This window comes from Phacochoerus africanus, chromosome 4, assembly GCF_016906955.1.
Source record: "Phacochoerus africanus isolate WHEZ1 chromosome 4, ROS_Pafr_v1, whole genome shotgun sequence".
Lineage (NCBI taxonomy): Eukaryota > Metazoa > Chordata > Mammalia > Artiodactyla > Suidae > Phacochoerus > Phacochoerus africanus.
This window is the reverse complement of record NC_062547.1, coordinates 14860943-14875528: the sequence shown is the minus strand read 5'-3', so window position 1 is coordinate 14875528 and position 14586 is coordinate 14860943. Positions and strand designations below refer to the sequence as shown.

The 14586-nt window shown below is 36.1% G+C and overlaps 1 protein-coding gene across 1 annotated transcript; it reads left to right on the top strand.

Moving 5' to 3' along the window:
• The first annotated feature begins 2193 nt into the window (after positions 1-2193).
• LOC125124461 (olfactory receptor 4P4-like) lies at positions 2194-3107 on the top strand. The gene is given in 2 exon segments (XM_047774573.1): positions 2194-2716; positions 2719-3107. Coding segments are annotated over 2 exon segments (912 nt in total).
• Positions 3108-14586: the final 11479 nt, after the last annotated feature.

Genomic DNA, 14586 nt, shown 5'->3' with positions numbered 1-14586 from the left:
TTTTTTTTTTTTTGAGATTAGGACTCAGAAGACTCTCTCTCACTGTTACCCTCCATGACACCTCATTTCCTTTGCTTTCAAACATGGGAAATAGCCACAAATTGAGTGGAAATTGAAATATCTGCCCTCTGGTTTTAACAATACTTTACTTTCTTATGCCAAGAAATTACTTCGATTATCTTGCTCTGCGTGTCTTTTACTGAAAATTGATGGTACGGATATATCAAGGGACACTCAGTTTAAGTTGTTTGCTAACATATCTAATAGTTATTTTTGCATCAATTTGTTGTAGCTAAATGAATGTATCACTGGCGTAAACGTTATGCTCTCTCCTAAACAAGGAATCGGCATTGGCTGTAATAAGGCAAGGAGGAAATTGATCAATGAAACAAAATTTACTAAACTCTATTGGGATGCTGTGAACTGTTGAACACTGTGAGCCTGATAGTTATCTTTCCTTTAAAAAAAAAAATAGAGGTTAAGATGTGTTATAACAACATTTGACTTAGGAAAAATTTGAGGTTTTTTTCTTTTTCCTAAAATTAAAGTTGAATATTAATTTAAAATAGAATTTGGAATTGTAGCTCAGCAGGTTAAGAACCCAGCATAGTGTCCATGAGGATGCAGGTTTGATCCCTGACCTCACTCAGTGGGTTAAGGATCTGGCATTGCTGTGAACTGTGGTGTAGATGGCAGATGTGGCTCGGATTTGGTGTTACTGCAGGTGTGGCATAGGTCAGCGACTATACCTCTGATTGCACCCCTAGCCTGGGAAGCTCCATATGTCGTGGATGTGGCTCTAAGAAAGACAATAAAATAAAATAAAATAAAAAATAAAATAAAGAATCCGGCATTGCTACCTTTTGCACCATAGGTTGCAGATGCAGCTTGGATCTGGTGTTGCCTTGCCTGTGTTATAGACCACAGCTGCAGCTCTGATTCAACCCTTAGCCCAGGAACTTCCATATGCTGCAGGTGAAAAAAGAGATAAAAAATAAAAATAAAATCAAATTGGTTTCTCATAGCATTGAGCATTTTCAGCTGCTGTACTAATTACCTATTTACAGTGAATTTGTAAGTCAATGTGCATGATGGCTTCCAAGTAACTTTGCTACAAAAGCAGTCTGTATTTTATAAAGTCCTCTTAGGTGCCCCAGGTAGGGTGCCCACAGCTGACCAGACTCTGGTTGAAAGTGTACTGTAGGATTTATATCTCCACAGGGTATCAGGTAACCCCTCAATGCCTTATAAAATAGCTCCTGGAGAGCACTCTCTCTATTTTATATGCCTTTACCTCTGTATAAATCATATCTCAAGATTGTACATAGATGAAAATTTTAAGTTTTCCTTCCATTATTGCAACAAACAGATCCTTTTGAGCTTTTTCTGTATTAACTTTTTAATTGAATTTTATTATATTTATTGCATATAAAACTCATACAATTCTTGAAAAAGTTATGAAATATGAATTGTTCAAATATGATCAGGCAAATTATCTTTAATTTGTCATTTTCCATCAGAAATTTTGATTGATTCTACATACAAGGTTTTTCTGTAAATAGGAGAAATGAATGAATTTGTTGATTGTTTTTCACAAATTCACTCAATTGGAATTTATATTTTGCTGCATAGTTTCAACCTTCTTTACTTTCAGTGTTCCCGAAACTATTAGTTTCAAACATCCAATTTATATTTTTTGTTCACATGGCAAGGGTGATCTTTTTTAAGCAAATTAAGTAATTCAAGCTGATATAATTTCAATAAATTTGCATTCTTGAGGATACAGTCCCAAATAAAACAGAAAATCTGTCCATATCATCTGGAAGAAGTGCAGTTGACCCAATGGAGAAAGCTTATATATTTAAAAATGTGTATATTTTAAAAATTATATAAATTAAATTTTGTCATTATCTAAATAATTAACAATAATAAAATATTTTCTCTATCATTTAAATATCCTATGGTAATGTTGAAAATTATTTTTCCCATGATGACATTATTTCACAATAAATTTGTAAAATAAGAGAAAAAATCAAGCTTAAATCTAAGAGATAACTAGTGTTACTACAAATGGATGTTGTTTTTCGTAAAAGTAAAATTATTATTTATGATGTCAGTTTTAAATGCAGATTCATGATTTTTCTTTCCAGATATTTAAGCCCTCTGTTTATAATAGATGACAATATGAATTATATGGAAAGCCAGAGCAATATCTCAGAATTCATTCTTTTGGGACTTTCTTCTGACCAGAACATACAAACATTTTGCTTTGTGCTTTTCTCATTCTGTTATATTGGCCTGTTGATAGGAAACCTTCTGATTCTTATTTCTATTAAATGTAGTCCTCTTTTTCAGCAACCTATGTACTATTTCCTCAGCCACTTATCTTCCATGGACATCTGCTATACCTCTAGCGTTACACCCAAATTAATTGGTGACCTGCCTGTGGAAAGAAAAACCATTTCCTATGGTAATTGCATGTTTCAGGTCTTTTCCATGCATTTCTTTGGGATGATTGAAGTCTTAATTCTTACAGTCATGGCCTTTGATCGCTATGTTGCCATCTGCAAACCTCTCCACTGCATGAGTATCATGAACCGGACAAGATGCAATTTCCTAGTCTTAGCTGCTTGGGCTGGTGGAGCCGTTCACTCCTTTCCTCAATTTTCTATGATAATCCAGTTGCCCTTCTGTGGTCCTAATGAAATTGATCACTATTTTGTGACATCTTCCCTTTGCTTAAAGCTGCCTGTACCGATACCTACATCACCGGTGTCATTATGCTTGCCAATTCGGGAATGGTGACCTTAACGACGTTTGTGGTTTTATTTTTTTCTTATGTCGTTATGTTATTCACTTTAAGACATCACTCAGCTGAAGGAAGGCGCAAAGCCCTCTCCACCTGTGGCGCTCACATCACTGTGGTAGTTTTATTTTTTGGACCTTCGATCTTTGCCTATCTTCGACCTCCCACCACTTTCCCTGAGGACAAAGTATTTGCACTGTTTTACACCATCATTGCTCCTATGTTTAATCCCTTAATCTATACGCTAAGGAATTCAGAGATGAAAAACGCCATGAGAAAAGTCTGGTGTCAAACATCATAGGTAAACATTTTTATTAAAAGAAGTCTGGAGGCACCTAAATGTGGAAGAGCTAACATCTATCTCACAGATTAATTGGCCATTGTTGTCATTTTATGAATGACAGAAAAAAGGACTTAGTAAATGACACTTATTCAACCACACAGAAAACAGACTTGACATTTAGTTAAGTTTTTGGGGTTTTAAGATGGTGTGAGGAGGTTTACATGCATAAATGCATCTGGCTACAAATTGAAGCAATGATAAATAAGCAAAAAATTTGATGCAAAAGTGAAAATGTTAATAATTTCTTAAAAAATCAGTTTTAGGAGTTCCCGTCGTGGTGCAGTGGTTAATGAATCGGACTAGGAACATGAGGTTGTGGGTTCAATTCCTGGCCTTGCTCAATGGGTTAAGGATCTGGCATTGCTGTGAGCTATGGTGTATTCCTGGCCTTGCTCTGTGGGTTAAGGATTCGGCATTGCTGTGAGCTGTGGTGTAGGTTGCAGACGCAGCTGGGATCCCGAGTTGCTGTGGCTCTGGCATAGGGTGGCAGCTACAGCTCCAATTAGACCCCTAGCCTGGGAACCTCCAAATGCCGTGGGAGTGGCCTAGAAAAGGCCAAAAAAAAAAAAAAAATCAGTTTTAGGAGTTCCCTTTGCGGCTCAGTGTAAACAAACCTGACTAGTATCTATGAGGATGTGGGTTTGATCCCCGGCCTCGCTCAGTGGGTTAAAGATCCAGCATTTCCGTGAGTCATGGTATAGGTTTCAGATGCGGCTTGGACCCTAACTTGCTGTGGCTGTGCCGTAGGCTGGCAGCTACAGCTCAGATTCAACCCTAGCCCAGGAATTTATGTATGATGGAAGTTTTAGGTGCGGGTCTCAAAACAAAACAAAACAAAAATCGGTTTTAGTGGCAAGTCTATATGATGTTTCATCTGATGCAATATTCTGTATAACAAGGGAGCAAATCAACAGTTTTAATACTGAGTTTAATTTATGATAGGATCTTCACCTAACTGACCTCAAGTGGTATTTAGAAATAAATTACACAATAAGAAGTTTGTATAATAGAATTTTATTTAAAGAGATTCCTTGGTGGTAATTCTCTTCCCTTCCCATTGAGAGAAAAAAAAATAAAAAGATGGAGTGAGGTTAGTTCCTCAGAATGTTGAAAACACACTCACTGATCAGCCCGGTGGTCAGAATTTTTTCAAATCAATAAAGGACCATAATCATAAAGTGCAAAAAATTAGTAGGAAATCACTAGTTATGAGATTCAGAACCTTACATGTTACATGAGAAAAACATCAGCAAAAAATAAATATCAAACAAACTACAATCAAAAAGCACTATGACACAAATCTTGGAAATGAGCACCAACAACAAATTGTCTTTATGACTATCATGAAAAGAGACAACCGAGGAATATTTCTTAGAGAAACCTGAAAACGTTTTTGATAACAATTTTTTGGGTGCATCTCAAGTAGGATGCAAAAAAAAAATTATCTCTTACCAAACAGCAAATGCCATAAGAGAAAAGATAGTGGATAATGGAATTATATGAAAAGGAAAATTGAAATATACAAACACTTTTTAACTCTGTAAGTATAAAGCAAATATTACAACCTTTATAAATATAATTTATATGGGGGTATAAAAAAGAGGAGAAAAATAATGAGGGAGATACAGAAAATTGACAGAACACTGTAAACCAACTATAATGGAAAAAATAAAAATCATTAAAAAAATGAAAACAGACACACAAACAGTCAAACTCTTAGAAAAAAAATGGGAATTCAGGGTACCAGAGGTGGGGTTGATGAAAGGAGGAACTGGGTGGGGTAGCCAAAGGTACAAATTTTCAGTTATAAAATAATACTAGGGATGTATTGTATAACATGATTAGTATAATTAGCACTGCTGCATGTTATATATGAAAGGTTTTAAGAGAGGAAATCATGAGTTTTCACCACAAGAATTTTTTTCTTTTACTTTTCTTTCATATCTATGTGAAATAATAGATGATCACTAAACTTAATGCAGTAATCGTTTCATGATGTCTGCACGTCAAATTATTATGTGCATACCTTAAAATTATACAGTGCTATTGGTTAATTATATCTCAATAAACCTGGAAGAAAAACGCAAAATATATTAAATGGCACATTTATAATTAAAGTAAATAAAGTGATATTTATTGTACCTTTTATCATGGGTTCCCCAGGACATTTATTTTTGAGACGTTATAAAAAGTATGTTTTTCTTGAGAAGTTGGACTAAATACCTTCTGACATTGTATGAGCCAAAGAAGCAAGTTCCTGTGAATCAGATTCCAATCTGCACTTTAAAGGATCCAACCAGTTCCGGGTGTGACCACCTGGATTTAAAGAACACAAGATATGTCTTTCTAAAGCGCATTACTGATCATATCCATACTCTAAAAATTTGTACGGAATGCTCTTTACCTTGGAATAAAATCCAGTCTTCTCCTTGTTCATCAGAGATTTCCCCACTTTGGTCCAAATCTGACTTTAATGTCAGAAGCCACTGGTTGGAAGAAAGTATGGTGTTACACTGATAGGCTTTGGGGTCAGGGAGACCTGAGTGACTTCTAACTCTCTAAGGTTTTACCTACGGGTCTTGGTAATTCGCTTTAATTATGTGTATCCATTTTTTAAATGCCTGTTAAATGGGGTAATATTGTACTTTATAAAGATGAATACTTCCTGGGGTAGCACATGAATTTTTAGGGTGGCATATAGCTACCAGAAACTCATGTTAGATAGTTTTCTTCTTTCCCTACATTTTTCTATTTGTTTTCCTTTTGCTCGGATGCTTCCATTCAGCTACACTGGACCCCTCTACATTCTCTAAATGTACTAGTCACCTCAATGAGATTTTTCTTGTCTCCTCTGCTTAGGATATTCTACCACCGTGCTTTAAGGTACATATCTTAGGTACAGTTCACACTTCAAAGATTATCTTGTTCAGGAAGATTTCGTAGATTGATCAACAGGGCAGACATACGTCTAAGTCCTTCCTTATTCTTTTATTGCCATTCAGCTGTGCATTTAACCTGTTTCAAATAATGCAATGCTGTATGCTAGTGTTTCTTCTCATTAACTGGGTTTTTCTAATATGACAAAGACAGAAGATTATGTACCATATCTTAATTTTCTTTTATCTCTTTTTTCTAGCAATAAACTTAACAGAAATCAAGATGTAAACAAGCAGATACTTAGTTAAATACAAAGATTTTATTGTTTCTCCTTATTTGACTGTATACGTTGTTCTCACAGATCTAGAACTTTTCCTTATACCGTTAATCATGCATTAATAATTATAAAAAAGTGATGTCAGAAAGGCTAAAAAAGTAACATCTATCCATTTCCCAGTCATGGAGTGATTGAAGTCCCGCAGACTCTCAACCCCTAGTAATGTCTTTTTAGTTATTTATTTAATGCAGTAAGGAGGTACTATTATTTTAAGTACTGTTTACCTCCTATTCATTGAACCTCATAGCCAAGCTCAGCTCCTTGCTTTGGTGGCTATTTCATTAGACGTTTCTCTCTACCAGGCACTTGCCTTTTCTCAAGTGACTATATTGCTGCCACAGTTTTTTGTTTTTTCCTTTCTTTTCTTTTCTTTGAGATGTTATAAAAAGCATGTAAGCTTTCCTTGAGGAGTTGGACTAAATAACTTCTTTTCTTTCTTTTCTTTCCACAGTGTTTTCATTTCCTTTCTTTTCTTTGCTTTTCTTTTTTCTTTGTCTCTTTTCTTCTCTACTCCTTTTTTGGCTGCCCCCAGCAGCAGTGTATGGAAGTTCTGAGTAGCAACTCTGGATCCTTAACCTGCTGTGCTGGCCCAGGGATAGAACTGGCATCTCCACATAGACAAGTAAAACCATTAGTCCACTGCACCACAGTGGAAACTCCTCACACAATTTTCTTGACTGAATTACTCCTGCCCTACAACCAATCAAAATCCAATGAAAAAAAAAAAAGTCATGGAGGTTGTATGTAATGTTTATCTTTAATGCCAGGAACCCTTCTTTTAATGTTTCAACTCTTACAAACTGTAAATAATTAATATAGGGAAATCTCAATTAAATAGAATTGGGAAATCAGAAGAGGGGAGCTTTCACACAAAGGAAGACTTTTCTTTCCTGGCAGGGACTCAGCCAATGAAAAGCCATAGGCTCTTCATTTACTACAACTTTCCTAATGTTTCCTCTCTCTAAGAGAGTTTTTCTCAGAGTTGCCGTTGTGGCTCAGCAGGTTAAGAGCCTGACTAGTATCCATGAGAATGCAAGTTCCATCCCTGGCCTCACTCTGTGGGTCAAGGATCCAGCATTGCCACAAGCTGCGCATAGGTCACAGGTGCAGCTCGACCCAGGTTCCTGTGGCTGTTGTGTAGACCCAGTGTTGCTATGGCTGTGGTGTAGGTCTGCAGCTGCAGCTCTGTTTCCATCCCTGTGGCTTCGATTCAACCCCTAGACTGGGAACTTCCGTATCTCATGGTTGGGGCCCTAAAAAAAAAAAAGAAAGAAAGAAAAGAAGTTCTTTCTCATTCTTTTGGGGACTTGCACATGGATCACCATGGTTGCAGACCCCAAATTGCAATTCTGCACTGAACCTGAATATACTCACCTCTGCTGGAGAGAAATCTGGCAGTCTGTTTGTTCAGGTCAACAGACATTTCACACATTTATATAATAACTTTTCCTTTTTTTTTTTCCTCCTGAGCCATTAAACCTAAGTTATATGAGGAGAAATGTTCTGTCTATTCAATAGGAAAGATTGACAAGTTTTTCACAGTTCTGTTTGATCTGGTTTAATGTAACACTTTCCAAAAGTATTTGGATTTTTTAAAGTCTAGATACACATGTTCTGAATACACATGTTATAGGCACATCATTAAATTTCAGGACTCTCAGATTCCAGGCTGGGAAAAATTTAGAAGTCTTGCATGGGACTTTAAGGAAATAGTAGAAGTTAAAAGTTATGACAGTTTTTATGGCAACTTCCTGCCTCAAACTCTCCCTATTTCTCCCCCTTTTCCTCAACTTTATACCTGTCTCCATGTATCCCCTAAGGCTGATTTATACACCTCTGGGCTATTCTAGTGTTCTCTGCAAGCAATACCTGAGAGAGGTCTAGGGTTGTGGTGTCACATGTTCTGGATATTTCAATCTTTTCTTTTTTTTTTTTTTTCCTGTCTTTTCCTCTGTACCTGTGTTTTGAACTTTCCAAGGACACATTGATTTCACTAAGTATCTCAGACTAGCTGCTTCCTATGATAGTGCACACAATAGTCTTAGTTTATTCAAGTTCTAGAACTTTTTTTTTTTTTTTCTGTCTTCCCACGGCATATGGAAGTTCCCAGGCTAGAGGTCGAATTGGAGCTATAGCAGCCAGCCTACACCACAGCCATAGCAACACGGGATCCAACCACCTCTTCAACCAACACCCCAGCTCATGGTAAAGCCAGAACCCTAACCCACTGAGCCAGACCAGAGATCCTCATGGATACTAGACAGGTTTGTCACCACTGAGCCATGACGGGAACTCCCTAAAACTTTTCTTTTACTAAATTTGAATTGGTTGCGTCACAAAGAAGACTGGACTAGCAGCTAACATCAGAGGTAGATGAAGGGTCTTTCTTAGGTGTTAAGTTTCCACATTTCGGTTTGGATCAAGGATCAGAGCCACAGGATTAGAATATCTACTCACAATGAGGTGATTTTGAGGGGATGGGATGTGCCAGATGCCTTGACCTTAAATATAAGCTCTGTAGTGAGTAAGAAATATTTGTGGTGGTCTAGCTGCTTGACCTTGCACATGGCCCATATGACATTCCTGTTTTAATTCTTGGTATATAGTAAATATCCCATGTGTGGGTTGAGGGAATTCACGTGAGAATCTTGAGGCCCCCTGAAGGACATTTTGGCACATTTACTCTCCTAAATCCTGACCTGTCTAGTTTGCTGCAATTCTTACCCCATGTGCTTCATTCATATAGGTACAAGTTTTAAGAAGACTGTTAGAATTTTGGGGTTCTAACTAAAATGGTTACAAATCTCATGTTAAGTTCAAAGAAAATTTATCTCTTCTTATTAGAGCTTAATTTGCTTATCTGCTCTTTGAAACTTATTACAACAAGGTCTGGGTGCTCTAAGTTTGAGCCACAGGCTCATGTACTGTATTGTTTCTCTGATCTCAGGTAAGGCTCTCTGTCTTGACACTTTTGGGGTAGTCATGCAATTTTATAATATCATAAATAAATATGTAAAAGTATAGTTGCTGGAACATAGAATGTAGAGATTGGGTAGTTATTGCCAAACTGTACAAATTTACAGTACTATCAGAAATATGAGTTCCATTTCACCATTAAGAATTTGCTTTTTTCCCTTTTCTCTATTTCCTCTTAATTTTAATAAAATTTTCTGAGTTTGATTCTTTCAAGAACCAACCATTGTAATTTTTTTCAGTTCTGTATTTTGTATTGTTATGTCATGAATTTCTTTTCTGATTTATTATGTCCTTATTCCATATAGTTTGGATTTAATTTAATTTCTCTTTTAATTTACTTTCTTCCTAAAACTTGATTCCTAGTATATTTATAGAGCATTGATTACCAAACATAGTTGCTTTTAATGATAGACTACTTTTTTATTTTATTTTATTTACGTTATTTTATTTTGGTTTTTTAGGGCCACACCCATGGCATTGGAGATTCCCAGGCTAGGGGTTGAATTGGAGCTGCAGCTGCTGACCTACGCCACAGCCAACTCAACACCAGATCTGAGCCACATCTGCGACCCACACCATAGCTCATGACAACACTGGATCCTTAACCCATTGAGCGAGGCCAGGGATCAAACCTGCGTCCTCACGGATACTAGTCGGGTTCGTTAACCACTGAGCCGTGAAGGAAACTCAAGAATACCTTATTTACTTAGGATCACTACATTTTCAAAGCCTAGAAGCAAGCCCTAAATTTAGAAATACCCATTTTTTTGTATTATGTTGTTTAATGACTACTTGAGTTTGTTATTTAATCTCTGAAAGCTACTGTATTTTACATGTATAATAGAGGTGATAATACTATGTCAAAATACACATTATTAAGTATATTAAAATACAGTGAACATGAACTTCCCAGTAATCGCTTAATACATTATTTTATTATCTTGCTAGGTAGTTTGATCCAATGAGATTTGATACCATTAAATTTGATTTTTGGTGTTCCCTTGTGGCAGAGCAGGTTAAGGGTCTGGCGTTGTCACTGCAGAAGCTCCAGTTGCTTCTGTGGCACAGGGTCAATCCCTAGCCCAGGAACTTCTACATACTGCGTGAACAGCCAATTTTTTTTTTTTTTTAATTTTCTTAAGTTTTAAATGCATGAACAAATGCTTATGCATGTGGTGTAGAAAGGGAGACTAACTAAACTTCAGTGCATGCAGACAGGATTGAGTCGAAACAACCAGTAAATATTCAGTGATAGGAAAAAGAACAGCAAGGTAAACAGGATAATACTTGCTTCCTTCCTCTGATTTTCCCATCTCTTTGTTACCTAATGATGCCAAGTTTAGTGGGAAAAGACTGTTTATATTTTTATCTTTCTTTTTCTTCTAATCCCCAACCAACGGTTCCAGTAATGCTCATCCCTAGAAACAAGTAACTTCATACCAATTATGATATTGTAGGTCATCGATTTTACTGACCTGTCTACTCTGCATGCTTAGGATCTTGATAATGGTCCATGCTTGGAATGTAAATACCTGATTGGTTCTTTCTCCTACCTCATCTCTGGTTTGCCTGAAACCTAACCTAATACTATTAGAGGCTACATTAGTTTACTTCCTATTCTTCAGAATGCTGGAAGAGCATAGAGCAGTCAGATTTTCCTGAACTGCTCTGGCTATAGACTTTTGGGCCTCCACGGAAACAATGCCTGGAAACAAACAAACAAACAAACAAAAAAAAAAACAAAAACTAAGGGAAATGTGGAAAGTAAACACCCAGGGGAAGCAGGGACATGACTATGGAACAGTGGCTTAGCAACATTTGGCCTGGATCTATTTAGAAATGCCTTTGAGAATATCATTGCTTAGAGCTTTCAAAGACCTATTCATTTCGGGGTCAGTAAGTTTATATTCTGTTCCTTTCAACCAAATTTTCTTGGAGCATAGGCATAAAATAAATGACTCCTAGGGCCTGAATACCTGTGTTAGCTTTTGCAGGAATTTAAACATTTTGTTTATTTTTTAGTAAATTAGTATTGAGATGTTAAATTGGCATTCTGACTTCCTAGCCGGCTTTGCTGAGGCATAAATAGTCACGTCTCCTGGCAACACTGATAGTTCTAGTGAATATTTAAAGTCCATTTCCCTTGCAAACCTGAAGAAGTTTTAAGATGTGTTGATAGTTCCGAAATGTTTGTTGATAATTAACCTGGATGTCTTTGAATTCCTTGGCTTGTAATTCCATAAATTTTATTGCAGATTTTTTAACTGGAGATAAACTGACAAAGTGAGTATTTAGGATAGAACTCTTTTTGATGCATCCTAAAAATAACCTGATATCCGCTCAGAGTTGATGGTGGTGAATTATTCATGTCACCTTGGTTTGGGAAGGGTCCCACCAACCAGGTGCTAGGCTAATTATATTATCTTTTATTTCTTCTATATAATTTCATTTAAAGGATACAGTTTTGTAGCATAGGATGATTTGATTACTATAAACATGTTTTACCATACTTTAGTTTTATTTATGTGTTATATATAAGCAAAGCTGTTGATAAAATAATAGAGTTAAATTTAAAACATTTTCTAATTGGCAGTGAATTTTACTGTATCCCATTTTTGTGCTGTCATCCAATCCTTTATATTACTGTTAAGAAATATCCCAGTTTACGCTGGGATAAATAATTTCCTACATTTCAAAGCACTTGTCACCCTGAAATATACTAGTTTCATCTGAAGCAACTAAGGTAAGTTTATACCATTCTCTATGCTGATGCGTTAAAAAAAAGTTTGGGAGTTCCCGTCGTGGCTCAGTGGTTAACAAACCCAACTAGTATCCATGAGGAAGCAGGTTTGATCCCTGACCTCACTCAGTGGGTTGAGGATCCGACGTTGCCATGAGCTGTGGTGTAGGTTGCAGATGCTGCTCAGATCTGTGGCGTAGGCCAGCGGCTACAGCTCCAATTTGACCCCTAGCCTAGGAACCTCCATATGCTGAGGTACAGCCCTAAAAAGACAAAAAAAAAAATTGAATACGTAGTGGAAATTTTAATATAATGTAAGAGCTTATATTCTTATGCTAATAGCTTGAACAAAAGGGCACTCTGAAATTTTAGAAGGTATTCCAAAAAAGTAAAGTGAGTGTTTGATTATATTTTCGTAGTGCAAAAAAATCAAGCTGGTGATTAGGGTTAAATATTCCCTAAGGGGAAGAATCACATGAAACTAGCTTACATGCTTTCACTAACAGATCACTGAAATTAAAGTTTATCTGGTTAATTATTAAAACTATGTTGTGAATTTTTTTTTCTTTATTTCTCTCACTTGTCTTAATAGTATGTGTGTGCATAGCGGTTTGTGTTTCTAAATGAATCACTTAAAGAGGAAAGACTATGTAAAAAAAAGTGCTATGTACCACTTTGTCACAGGAGTATGCGAATTGAGACTTTGAATAAATTATAATAGTTGATGTTCCACAGTACAAATAGTTTTTCAAATGCCTACCTGATAACTCTATTGCATCTATAATATTCTCCAAGACTATAAAACACATAAATATTGACTTTGAGAATTACTAGGTGGATGGTTTTGATATAACCTTGTACAGAATCATCCCATTGTTTTTTGTTTGTTTGTTTGTTTCTAATAGACATCACGGGGCAAGGATTTGACTGTACCATCACATCCAGACTAAGATAGAAGGTGTAGTAGCTTTTGCAAACCCATTTATGAGATAATTCCTCATCAATGAGTAAGGTAAGTCCTAGAAATGCATCATCTCTATCCTCCATTTATTTTGCTCTGATTAAATAATGTCTTAAGATTATGCATTAGAGGATCCGGCGTTGCCCTGAGCTGTGGTGTGGGTTGCAGACGCAGCTCGGATCCCGCATTGCTGTGGCTCTGGCATAGGCCGGTGGCTATAGCTCCGATTCGACCCATAGCCTGGGAAACCTCCATATGCCTTGGGTACAGACCTAGAAAAAGATAAAAAAAAAGGTTATGCATTAGATATATAAGATGAATAATTATGAATTGTTTATTTGTTATTGCACAAATACCAAATGTGCTGCCTGACCACAAAGTCTGTCTAAAGTTATCTTCTGTATCACCTTTTGATGAAGATTAGTTAATTAGATTGTAAATAAAAAGTATGTAATTTCTAGCAAAAGCCATGGCTATGCTAACCTAAAAAACTTGGGAGGAATTCTTGTGGCTCAGTGTAATGAGCCAGACTAGTAAACATGAGGATGGCGGGTTCCATCCCTGGCCTGCTTAGTGGTTAGGATCCAGCATTGCTGTGAGCTGTGGTGTAGGCTGGCAGCTGCAGCTCTGATTCCACCCCTAGCCTGGGAATTTCCAAATGCCACAGGTACAGCCCTAAAAGGACAAAAAAACAAAACAAAAAAAATTTTGGAATTTGCTTTCATCTGTCTTTTAATGACTGCCATCACAAACTTCAATGACAATACATTTTTAAAATTTTTATTCCTTTTGGCTATACCTGAAACATCTTAATTTTCCCAGACCAAGAATCAAATCCACACCACGGCAGCAACCCAAGCCATAGCACGGACAATGCTGGATCCTTAACCCACTGAGCCACCAAGGAACTCCAGTATATATTTTTTTAAATTGATTTCCACATGAAATGTAAATAGGATAAATGAATAAGTTTGCTATTTTTTCACAATTTCACTCATTTAATGCATTGTTTCTTTTGCTATATAGCTCTTAAATATTCTTTACTTTTAATATAACAGCAATTATAATGTAATAGCACGTTGATTTGGAATGATCTATTGTTAATATTTATTTACATGCAAAAAGAGTGTAATCTATAGGAATTAAAGTTTAGTAGTGTAAGCTAGGACATTTACAAACATTTGCATTTCCTGATGATTCACTGCCAGATAATTCATGAAATTTGGCCAAATATGGTAGAAAAAGGAAAATTAGCTTTCATGTATTTGAAAAACATTTAAAATATACACAGAGATTCATTTTGACGTAGGTCATTTTTTAAAATATTTCTTTTTGCTAAGTAACGTAATAGTCAAATTGCTTTTAATTTTCAAAATTCTGTTTAAATATCTAAAATAACTACTGGTAAACTATTACATCCATGTCAAGTTGTTTTTAAGTAAACTTTTCATTATTGTATTCACACTGTTAATTTTCACCAAATTTATGTTTTATTCCTTTCAGATACATAATTCATTTATATGTAACAAACACCACAGTCAAACAT